Source organism: Panthera onca, chromosome D1 (genome assembly GCF_046562875.1).
Source record: "Panthera onca isolate mPanOnc1 chromosome D1, mPanOnc1 haplotype 2, whole genome shotgun sequence".
Taxonomy (NCBI): domain Eukaryota; kingdom Metazoa; phylum Chordata; class Mammalia; order Carnivora; family Felidae; genus Panthera; species Panthera onca.
The window spans coordinates 577,702-588,336 of NC_138348.1; the positions used below are offsets into that span (position 1 = coordinate 577,702).

Below are 10,635 nucleotides of genomic sequence, written 5' to 3' on the forward strand. Positions count from 1 at the left end.
ACAGGTGACCCTACCCACGGGTGCCTCGCCGTTACTTTGCAGCTGTAGCCCCTCTCCCTCCCGGGCACATGGGAGCAGCAGGCGAGCAGGTAGTGAAGTCTTCACACAGGGCCCCATCCCAGCTGAGCCCAGGCCTCTGATCTCAGGCCACCCGCCTTCCACCCAACAAATAAACTGAGCTCTGAGAAGCCGCCAGAACAGTACATATGTGTTACACGCGGTAGGGGCGAGGGGAACAGGGGGTCACTGCGCCCACGCGCAGGGAAGGCACCCACTGGCCAGGGTGCATCAGGGGCCAGCCCAAAGTCAGTGGGGTCTAGGCCTGGGCAGACTCTGGGGACGGTGATGCTGAAGGGTCCGGTGGGGCCAGGCCTGTGCGCTGGATGCTGTCTTCATACTTCTGGCGGCCGAGCTCCAACACCGCCCTCACCTCTTCGGCTACGTCCAGCCGGTCACTCTGCTCCAAGGCCTGGACGAGGCGCCCCACGGCCCCCGGCTGCCCGGCCTGGCGCTCAGCCCAGGAGAAGAGCATGTGACGGATCTGGCCGTCCAGGTCGTCCCTGGGGGGGCGGGGGGAGTGGTGACCCAGAGGCCCAGCCACCACACCCAACGTTCTGCTCACCCTCCTGGGGGGGGTTCCCTGCTCCCTAGGTGGGATGTGGCCAGACCCTCCCTTTCCTGCCGGTTGGCCCTGTCCCCGCCCACCTGGGGCAGAACTTCAGCCAGCCTCAGGGAAGGTCCTCCTGGCGGCTGCCAGGACCCAGGCCTGAGGCTGGTCCAAAGCCAGCAGTAGCAGGCCCAGAGGAACTCACCGGAACTCATGCCTGATGCGCTGCAGCTCACGGTAGGGCATGCCGAGGTGCAGGGCCACAGCTGGCCAGTCAGGGCCCAAGCGTCCGGCCACATTCAGCAGGTTGCTCTGGGTCAGGAAGCCGGTCTCAGCATCACCCAGGTTCAAAGGTGCCAGGGAGAGGCTAGTCCCCTGCCCCTGCCCTGGCGCCTTGGACCCCCGCAGTCTCTGTGAGGAGGAAGGGGTGCAGTGAGCCCTGCCCTCTGCCCCCCCACCCCGGCCTCCCCGCTCCCGGCCTCTGTGCCACCCCTGCCCCCTTCACACACACTGCCCCCCACCCCAGGCCACACCGGCAGCTTGATGGGCAGAGTGGCCATCCACGGGCTGTCTGTGCCCTTGCGGTGCCGGGCCGCCTCGGCCTCCTCGGGCACGTCCTCGGGCACTGCTCCCCGGTAGAAGGACACCTGGGGATGGGATGAGGTGGGGCTCAGTGTTCTGGCCTCTGCCCAGGCAGCCTGGGGCTCCCTGCCCACTTGACCCACCTGGCCCCTCACAGCCTGAGCCTGTCGGTCCAGGGTTGTGGTCACATACACCTCCTTCACGTTCTTCAGGTGTGAGTAAAAGACAAAGCAGACCCTGCCCTGCACGCAGTCTGGGCGGTCTGGGGGCGGGGATGGGTTCAGCGGGGAGCCTGGGGAACAGACCCCAGCGTCCACCCACCGCCCCCAAGGAGGGGGGGGGGGGGCATACCAGCATCCACGTCAATACCCTTCTCGAAGGCAGCGAAGAATTTTTCGCCCTCGAACATCTCCACCGTGTCAGAGGGCTCGGGGCCTCGGTACCGCTCCAGCAGCCGCCGCAGGGTGGCATCCACCTGGGGGCGGGGGGGCGCCCGCTGGCTCGGAGCTCAGCGCCCGCACCCCCGCACCCGGACCTCACCCCTCGGCCCTGGCAGACGCCCACCTTGCTGAGGGGCAGACACTGCAGCAGCACCTGCTCGGGGTCGCGGCGTCGCTGCAGCGCGATGAGGCTCACGCGGTGCAGCCGCAGCCGCTCCCAGGCCTTGCGAGCCAGGCCCTCCACGCGGGTCTTGGCGGTGTACCAGAGCCAGTACCTGCGGGGCTGCACGTGAGTGCGGCCGGGACGAGCCTCCTGCGGGGAGGGGCCGAGGGAGCGGGGGTGGGGGGGCACTGACCAGGAGAAGTGCGTGACCCGGAAGCGAGCATACAGGTGGGTGAGCTCCAGGGTCACCTGAGTGGTGATGTCATCCCACGTGGCTTCGGGAGGGGTCCGGTACAGCAGGTGAAGGCATGAGCGATCCAGACTGAGGCCTAGGGACGCGAGGGGGTGGGAGGCTGAGGCCACCCGCGCAGGGGCTCCCCGTCTGAGCGCTGCCCCCTCAACCCAGCGGCCGGGAATTCAGGTGGGCCGGACGGCCGGACGGCCGCCTCTCACCTGTGACGCCGGGGGGCAGAGGCAGCTGCACTGTGACCGGCCGGAGGAAGCTGGGGGGGCCGCTCTGGGAGAGGCAGAGCAGGGGGCTGGCCGCCGCCCCGGGCTCCTCCAGCAGGGCCCGAAGCTCCCCGCTGGCCACGCGCACCACCTGGGGCAAAGAGGCCACCTGAAGGCTCACCTTTGTCTTGAGGCGGCCCCCACCGCCCACCCTGGCCCTGCCTGTACCTGCATATAGACCTGCCGAGGCTCGTCGGTGGCCCCAGGGGGGAATGTGACCTTGACCCCAGGATGTCCCGAGGAGTACAGCAACGTCCCCTCCGGTGGCACCAGGCAGGCATCGGACACAGGACGCGAAACCACGAGGAACCATGAGAAGTGGGGCACCTGGCAGTGGGCCCAGAGCCGCTGGGCACGGGGGGGCGGGAGTCAGAGGGAACAGGGTCAGAGCGGGGACGGGGTCTGGGCAGAGCCGTCGGGCGGAGGCGGGGGGAGGGCCACAGTGGCTCTCACCTTGGGTGTCTCTTCCTCCAGATGAGTCTCCAGGTCACTCCAGTTGTCATCAGTCAGGGTCCTGACCACCACCTCACGGCAACGCCGGGCCCGCGGGGGCACAAAGAGCAGCCACAGGCCCACCTCCTGCCAGGCAAGGGCGGCGTGAGCGCTGGGCCCAGGCCTGGGCCCTCATCACCTGCACCCCACCCCTGACTTGTTCTGGGCGTGCCTGCTGGAAGGCCACCCCGTGGGGCTGCAGCTCCAGGACGTGGCTGAGCAGAGAGTCGTGGGGACCCAAGGGGACGAGTCGTGGCTCCGGCAGCCGTAGTCGATAGCGGATGCTGACAGGGGTGGCAGTGGCCCCGGCAGGGAACTGCAGGCGGACGCCACAGGCCAAGGTCACCGAGCAGCCTTGGGGGGTCACGAGGAAGCTGCACGACAGGGCGGACATCCAGTCAGACACAGAAGGCATGTGTACGTCTGAGTTGGGCACCCCTAGGAGACCGTGGGAGACCCCGGAGGCATGAGCAAGGTGTCCATCAGGGACAGGGTGACAGGGCCAGGACATGCTTGTCTGGCCCCATCTCTCCTCCCCAACACACCTGTCCAAATCTGAGTTCAGGAACAGTCTGGGCATTTCTGGGATCGTCGGTGTCCCTATGGAGAAACAGAAAAGCTGTTAGAACAGCCATGGCACCTGCCCCCTCGGCCTGTCTGTGGCCTGACCTCCCCCAGCAACAGGCCTACCTGGGGGACTGGGGAGGGCAGGCGGGGCCTCGCCCAGGGGGTTCCCCCGAAGGCGCACAAAGGGGGCGTCCAGTAGCTCAGGGGGCACGTCCCGGAGCTGGTTGTCCCTCAGATCTAGCCGGGTGAGCAGTGGGAGGTGGGCCAGGCTGGTGGGCACCGAGGTCAGGAGGTTGCTGTGCAAAACAAGCAGCCGCAAGGACCGCAGCCCCGCTGCGGGCAGGTGCCAGCTCAGGGCCAGCAGAGGGCCGCGCGGGGCCACCCCAGCCCTGGCCAGGACGGGACACTCGCACTAGTCCCGTCTCTGCCCGCTCCGGCCAGACTCAGGGGGCTTGGGAAGTCTGTGCAGGGGCCTCCACAGCTGGGGAAGGGAAGGCAGGCAAGGGTCACCTAGGGGGGTGGAGGCTCCGAGGTGGGCCAAGCCTGTGTGTGCAGGGGCCCCTGTGGAGGACAAGGGGGCCCGCGTGAGAGTGGAGGCCAGGCACTCCCCGTCAGGCCCAGGGAGCCAAGAGGGCCACGGCTCCTACTCACCAAGGGAGGCTGGGAGGCTCTGCAGCCGGTTGGAGGCCAGGTTGAGCTCGGTGAGGCTGCTCAGGCCTCCAATCTCAGGGGGCAGAGTGTCCAGAAGGTTCTGTGAGAGATCGAGGCACTGCAGGGTGGACAGGGCTCCCAGCGCTTTGGGCAGCGTTCGCAGGCAGTTGTGGGTCGCATAGAGGAAGGTGAGGGTGGGAAGGGCGCCCAGAGCCTCAGGGAGCTCTGAGAGGTGGTTGTGGGAGAGCAGGAGGGTGCTCAGACCACGCATCTGGGGGATGCAGCCCGGCAGCGTCTCCAGGCTGTTGAAGCTCAGGTCTAGGTGGGCCAAGTGGGTCAGGCCACTCAGGCCAGCAGGCAGTGTGGTCAGGGAGCCCCGGAGGCAGGCACCCAGCACATCCCGCTGTTGCCCACCTGGAGAGGGGAAAGGGGAAAGGGGGAAGGCAGATGTGGCCCTCAGAGCCAGAGTCAGGTCCCCGCTCAGAGGCACAGACTTCTCCTAACCCCACCCACACAGGGACAGACTGAGACGCCAGCAGACGGACACTGCAGGCTCGTCTGGGCTGATAGCCATCACCCACGACCTGCCCCAGGAAAGACAGCCGCACTAGGGTCGGCTGGGAGCTGCGGTGTCCAGGAACCCCGGGCTCAGCCAGCTGCACCCTGTGAGGGGGCGGGACCAGGTGGGGCTCACCTCTGAGGACCAGGGAGCGAAGATGCCGCAAGCTGCACGGCACCTGGGCCAGGGTGGTCTCTAGCAGCTGAGGGTCCTCGTGGCTGCTCAGTTGCATGAACTGCACCTCCAGCAGCTGCGGGGACCGCCGGGCACACAGGTGTAGCAGCCGCCGGCAGCCCCCAGGGTACAGGTCCAGGCTCAGCCGGCTCCCAACCAGGAGAGGGGGGTCCCCGGGTTCTGCGTCCACAGCATCCGCAGCATCTACAGCATCTTGTGCGGCATCTTCTGTAGCAGCTGCCTCGGGCTCCAGCCCCTCCGCCACCGCAGCCATCGCCCACTGGCCGTCCTCGGGGGCCAGACATGTCCCAGCCTGCCAAGCAGGCCTGCTCAGGCAGGGCCTGGGAAGGCTGCAGAGTCAGGGGGAGGAGTGGGGGGGGAGTGGGACTGGGCCCTCCTCCTGCTCAGGGGAATGGAGACTCCGGCTGGAGGGGAGTCCTTGAGCCAGGCCAGCCGACCCACAGAGCCCAGGGCCTCGGCTGCACAGATCTTTGCTGGAATAGGGCTGGGAAATGAGCGCCCTAGAGCTAGGAGGGCAGCACGCAGGGAGACCTGTGTGCAGAGGAGCCTGGGAAACCTGCTGGGGCGGGGGTAGTGGCAGAGGAGGGAGAAGTGAGGCTTCACATCCCAATTCTGGACATTGGCACAAGGGACTCCTAGAGCTGTCAGCTCATCCTGGCTGTCTCCCTTCCCCGCCCCTTTCAGAGTTCTGGGTCCAGCCCCACCTCCAGCCTTCACACCCAGGAGCTTTGACCAGAGGTCAAGGACTCTGATCTGCCGCGTGGAGGCAGTGGCCCAGACGTGGAACAGGGTGATTGTGCCGGCATGTGTCAGAGAAGTGAATGTGTGTGTGGGGTGATGGGACCCCACTTCGTGACCGCCGGAGGAGGGTTCTCCCACGCTTCCGTTCGCATCTGGGTCGGAAGATGAAGGCAGCGGTCTGCACACTCAGAGCTCCGATCGCCGGGGGGCCGGTCCTGGCCCCGAGAGCACCCCCGACCCCCACCGTCCCCACCGCCCGCCAGCGCCCCGCGCGTACCTGCCTTCCAGGCTGTGCGCGGTCCCCGGTGCGCGTCCGGCGCCGGGTTTCCGCCGGTGAGTTCCCAGAGCGGGCCGGGACTCCCGGTCCCGCCCAGTCAGGACACCCCTAGCTCTGTGGTGGGACCGCAGGCAACGGCCTCGGGGTCCCTCCCCGCCCCGCCTGCCCTCTGCCGGCCTGCAGCCCTGGAGACGCGGCCGCGGACCCCAACCGGCAGCCGCCAGCCCAGCTGCACTCGGCTTCCTGTTAGTCTGTCTCAGTCCAGCCTCTCCCGCCGCGAGGGCCCGCGTAGCGGCTGGGAAACCCGCCCTTTCAGAGGTTCCTGGCCCTCAGGCCCGCCCTGCTCCGGAGCTGGGCATTCTGGGCCCCTGTCAAAGTGAGCTAGTGCAAATCTCAGCACGGAGGAAGGGTTTGGGGGCCGATCGCAGCTGCTGCCAGAAGCCAGAGCTCTAAATGGGCCACTTCCCAGCCAGCCTCAGGGGCCTCCTTCTCCCCGAAGCCTTCCTGGGGCTCCTCTAGAGACCTTGTCCCAGCTCCTGTGATCCTTATTAACTGGCAATCGCTCTGGGCCAAGTGACCCAGCAGTGGGCTTCCCCGCACGTTGCCTTTTTCAATCTTTGCACCTCGAAGGAAAGGAAATGGAGGCTATGACAGATTAGATCTTGCCCAAGGACTCATAGCCGGTAAGTGCCAAAGTCAAGAACTTCAAACTAGGTCTGACTCTCAGAGCCTGCCGTCCCTGTGTTCATTTGCCCACACTGCCGCACCCTCTTTCCTCCGATTCCCTAGCTATCACCGTCCCTTCCCCCAGGATGGGCAGTTCTGCCAGGCCCCCACTTTCCTGGCTCCTGTCCCCCACTCAGTTTCTACATAGCTGCCGAAGTCTTAAATCAATCACAGGAATACTATTCAGCTTTAAAAGGGAACAAAATTGGGATACACGCACACACACATTACAACGTGCATGAATCTTCAGAAGATTGTTAAACGAAATGTCAGATCCAGAAGGGCAAACACTGTGTGCTTTCTCTAATAACAAGGTCCCCAGAGTAGTCAAATTCATAGAGACAAAAAATTAAAATGGTGGGAGCCGGGAACTGGAAGAGACAATAGGGAGTTACTGTCTAATCCAACTTGGGAAGATGAAAAAGAGTCTGGAGATGGATGACGGTGACAGTTGTGTAATGTGAATGGACCCAATACGACTGAATTGGGTGATTAAAATGGTAGATCTCATGTATTATTTTATCCCTAAAAATAAAAATCACAACCTGCTACTTCCCTAGGTATTGCAGAAGTCCCCTCCTTGCAAGGAGTTTCCCCACTTTACCCCAACTGTGAGACCTTGAACAAGAAAACCTTTCTGCGCCAGACAGCGAGGCCGCCCACAGGAACCGTGTGGTTTGCATGAACACACCCGTGCTTGATGCACTACACCCGAAGGTTGGCCTCGCTGTGACAGCCTCCCACGGGCTGGGCTGGCTCCTGCTTCTGGACCCATCCCCAGCCACGGTGAGGCCTTTGCACCTGACCCTTCTGCCTGGCGCTCGCCCCGGTTCTCAGGGCCACCTCATCCCTTCGAGCTTATCTCAGTCTGGATCGACTCGTTTATTTACTCTGTGTGTTCGCGCGCTCTAAACTTAGGTTCCGGAGAAGCAGGGCCAGGCCTGCTCCCTCTCGGCACGCCAACCGGCGGCGGGGTCCCGGATACCGTGCAGTGAACAAGTGGCACGTGGACACAGGTGAGTTCGGAGTCCACACGACCCCGCAGGGGTGCAGCCATCAGGCCCAGGCCGCTCGGCTGCGCAGTGTGAGCGCGGGCCGGACTCGCCCACCTCACTGGCCTGGCTGCGCGGGAATACCGCGGGTCCCCACAGTCCCCGAGGCCAGGAACCAACCGGCAGCCAGCCGGCCGCGTGCGTCGGCACAGAAAGCGCGCCTGCACTTCCGGTAGCGGTGCACCATGGGACTTGGAGTCCTCCCACGGCGACGGCCACGTCCGTCGCACAGAGATGTGTGGCGGGAATGGCGGCCGCGCTGCAAGCTCGCTCGCCCCGCCATCCCAAGAAGGTCGGGGGACACTCGTCCCCGGGTGGTACAGGAAGGCGGCCCTGGAGCTGCCCTTCGCCTTTGCTGCCGCGGGATTGTACGAAGCGAGGCCTCTCCGCCTCCGCCGCCCGGGCGCCCTGTGACGTCACTCGGAGGCGCCCTCGCGGCGCGGCCCGCGGATCCCGGGGGCTTCTGGGTAGCGGATTACCCCCGCCCCCCGCGCCTGCGACTTCCTTTCCGTCCCTGACGCCGCCGAGGTCGCACGCGTGAGGCTAGTCCGCCGCCGAGTGAGTGGGCGGCGGGGCCAGGGCGCGGGCAGTGGGGGCCGTGGGGGTCCCGGGGAGGGGCGGGCAGGCGCCGGCCGGGTCTTGGAGGGGGCCGGGGCGGACGGCCTCCGAGTCACGCCGCCGCCGTCTCCTCCCGCCTCAGGATGCGCTACGTCGCCTCCTATCTGCTGGCCGCCCTCGGGGGCAATGCCTCCCCCAGTGCCAAGGACATCAAGAAGATTCTGGACAGCGTGGGCATCGAGGCGGACGACGACCGGCTCAACAAGGTAGCCGTCCCGCAGGCCCCACAGCCCCCGGCTGGCCCGACGCTGTGCATATGGAGGCCTGTGGTCTCGGCGGCGCGGGTTTCACCCTTGAGAAAGCGTGGCTTGGTGTGCTCGGGGCGGGCGTGGGGCTGCTGCGACCCCAAAGAAGGGGCGGGGGGGGGGGGGGCGTGAGGCGGACTCCAGCCTGGTTCCGGGGACCCGAGATGGAAGTTACAGCGCAGTTTAAAACGTCCAAGTGATTTTGTGTTAGAGAAGTGGAAAGGGCAGGGCGCGTTTTAATGACGTTGTCTTTCATCCGCCTCACTAACAACGTTCGGGCGTGTGGCTAGGATACACCGAGATGCTGTGCGATTCTTGCTCGGAAATGCCGGGAGTGGTCCGGTTCCCGCTAGCGGCAGGCTTAGATTAGAGAACGCACGTGCAGGCCATAAGGGTTGGGCTGGACAGGGCAGGCCTCGAGGCTCGGGGGCGTTTTCTCTGTGTTCCTTGGTTCCAGGAGGTGAAGTTAGGGTGTGGGGCGCAGTAGTGAGCCTCTGGTAACTGCTGGTTGTGGTTCTAGGTCATCAGTGAACTGAACGGAAAAAACATCGAAGACGTCATTGCCCAGGGTGAGATTGTGTGCTGGGGGGTTTCGTTCTCGTGGTCCATCCTAATCCCTGCCGGTCAGCCTGTGGCCTGCCAGGTTTCGCTTGTGGACCAGAGCACTCGAGAAGCCTCACCCAGAGAAGTGAGCAGGCTTCAGTGGGCTTGTGCCGGGGATGCTTCTAGACATTCTGCGTGGGAGGGCAGCAGAGGGTGCTGGTGCTATCACCGGGCCGGCTGCCCACCCCACCTGCAGGGTTCAGAACTGGGTATTATTTCCATCTTTAAATATATTTTTTAACGTTTGCTTACTTTTTAAGAGAACGTGTGCGTGAGAGGGAGAGGGAGACAGAGGATCTGTGCGCTGTCGGCACAGAGCCCGATGTGTCACGAACTGTAAAATCGTGACCTGAGCCGAAGCCGGATTAACTGACTAAGCCACCCAGACAGCCCTGGAATTGGGGTTTTATGAACAGATCTCACCATGTGTTCTCGGGGGGTTGGGAGCACCGACTGGGTGTGGGAGAGACCACAGGTCCCTGCCCCTCTTTGCCGGACAGATGGTTTTCTGGTGGCATGAGGCTGCAGATGATGGAATTGTTTGGAAGTGGTGCTGTTGGGACGGTGGTTCTATCCCTGTGTGTGTACCTCATGGGGCACAGCCAGCTCGGCAAACAGCTGGGGATGAGGATCTGGACCCAGGTAGCTGACTTAGTCCTGTCCTGGATGTAAATGCATTTGTCCAGCTTCCTTTGGGGTGGGTGTGGTCACCCAGGGGTGTTTTTGGTGGGGGGGCAGGGAGGGATTCCTAGACCGTTTCCAGACAGGACATTGTAGGAGGCTGGGGTGCGTGTATGTGGCAGAGGCAGAGCCGCCTGTGTGGGAGGACAAGTTTGTGACGCTGGCACTTGGTGATGTCTCCCTATATCGGGCAGACTGTCTTGTCCACCCCCAAGGGGCCTTCAGGCGAGCACCTGCTCTGATCTCCTCTCCCCTGACTTCCATAGGTATTGGCAAGCTGGCCAGTGTGCCTGCTGGTGGGGCGGTGGCCGTCTCTGCTGCCCCAGGATCTGCAGCTCCCGCTGCTGGTTCCACCCCAGCTGCAGGTAAGTGGAGGCTGGGGCAGGGTCTCTGCTGGGAATCTGGGATGCACTGTGGGCCTTGCTCACTGTGCCCTTCCTCCCCACAGCAGAGGAGAAGAAAGACGAAAAGAAGGAAGAATCAGAGGAGTCGGATGATGACATGGGATTTGGCTTGTTTGATTAGAGTCCTGCTCTCCTGCAAATAAAACCCTTTTTACGTATTTTTTGAGCGACCTGTGAGTGTTTTGTAAGAGTGCGGCCTTGGCACGGGGCAGGTGTGGGGGAAGAGGGGGTCCCACGGTGGGTGGGCAGGCCTTCATTCCAGGAGAAACCCCAGCCCTTCCTGGTGACGTGAGGAACTGGGGATCTGGTGCAGAGATGGGTACCTGGGATGGGAGGGCACCTCCTACGGATCTAGGGTGCGCCAATCCTTGAGTAGGCTCTGGAGGGGACGTAAGCCTTCTTGGGCACAGTCCTGACTCCTGAGGACTGCCGGGGCCTCCCCAGGAAGTGAAGCCTTCAGGGGACACACAGGAACACTTCAAAGGCAGCAGTGGGTGGTCTGCAGTGCTCTCAGGAGGCTCT

At 64.2% G+C, this 10,635-nt stretch overlaps 2 protein-coding genes and 1 non-coding gene across 6 annotated transcripts; 2 read left to right on the forward strand and 1 right to left on the reverse strand.

Annotated features, from left to right (window-relative positions):
* Window positions 1–192: 192 nt before the first annotated feature.
* On the reverse strand, window positions 193–7,059 carry PIDD1 (p53-induced death domain protein 1). 3 transcript variants are annotated; one of them, XM_060607589.3, is made up of 16 exons: window positions 5,785–7,059; window positions 4,707–5,058; window positions 4,013–4,426; window positions 3,485–3,694; window positions 3,340–3,394; window positions 2,967–3,168; window positions 2,756–2,881; window positions 2,471–2,650; window positions 2,246–2,393; window positions 1,986–2,121; window positions 1,754–1,904; window positions 1,559–1,664; window positions 1,333–1,451; window positions 1,141–1,254; window positions 813–1,018; window positions 193–560 (listed from the first exon to the last, which is right to left on the reverse strand). In XM_060607589.3, exons 2-16 carry the CDS (start codon window positions 5,017–5,019, stop codon window positions 317–319), a joined length of 2,724 nt encoding a protein of 907 aa, XP_060463572.3. In that variant the 5' UTR covers window positions 5,020–5,058; window positions 5,785–7,059; the 3' UTR covers window positions 193–316. The 3 variants fall into 3 exon arrangements, with proteins under 3 accessions (XP_060463572.3, XP_060463570.3, XP_060463571.3); XM_060607587.3 differs by having other exon boundaries at window positions 1,541–1,664; XM_060607588.3 differs by having other exon boundaries at window positions 1,541–1,664; window positions 4,707–5,095.
* A 929-nt stretch (window positions 7,060–7,988) lies between these two features.
* Window positions 7,989–10,271, forward strand: RPLP2 (ribosomal protein lateral stalk subunit P2). 2 transcript variants are annotated; one of them, XM_078433871.1, is made up of 5 exons: window positions 7,989–8,120; window positions 8,263–8,386; window positions 8,946–8,994; window positions 9,976–10,074; window positions 10,158–10,271. In XM_078433871.1, exons 2-5 carry the CDS (start codon window positions 8,264–8,266, stop codon window positions 10,232–10,234), a joined length of 348 nt encoding a protein of 115 aa, XP_078289997.1. In that variant the 5' UTR covers window positions 7,989–8,120; window position 8,263; the 3' UTR covers window positions 10,235–10,271. The 2 variants fall into 2 exon arrangements, with proteins under 2 accessions (XP_078289997.1, XP_078289998.1); XM_078433872.1 differs by having other exon boundaries at window positions 10,161–10,271.
* Window positions 9,027–9,160, forward strand: LOC132662650 (small nucleolar RNA SNORA52). The gene has a single exon (XR_009602665.2). It is a non-coding gene; the product is annotated as a small nucleolar RNA SNORA52 (small nucleolar RNA).
* Window positions 10,272–10,635: the final 364 nt, after the last annotated feature.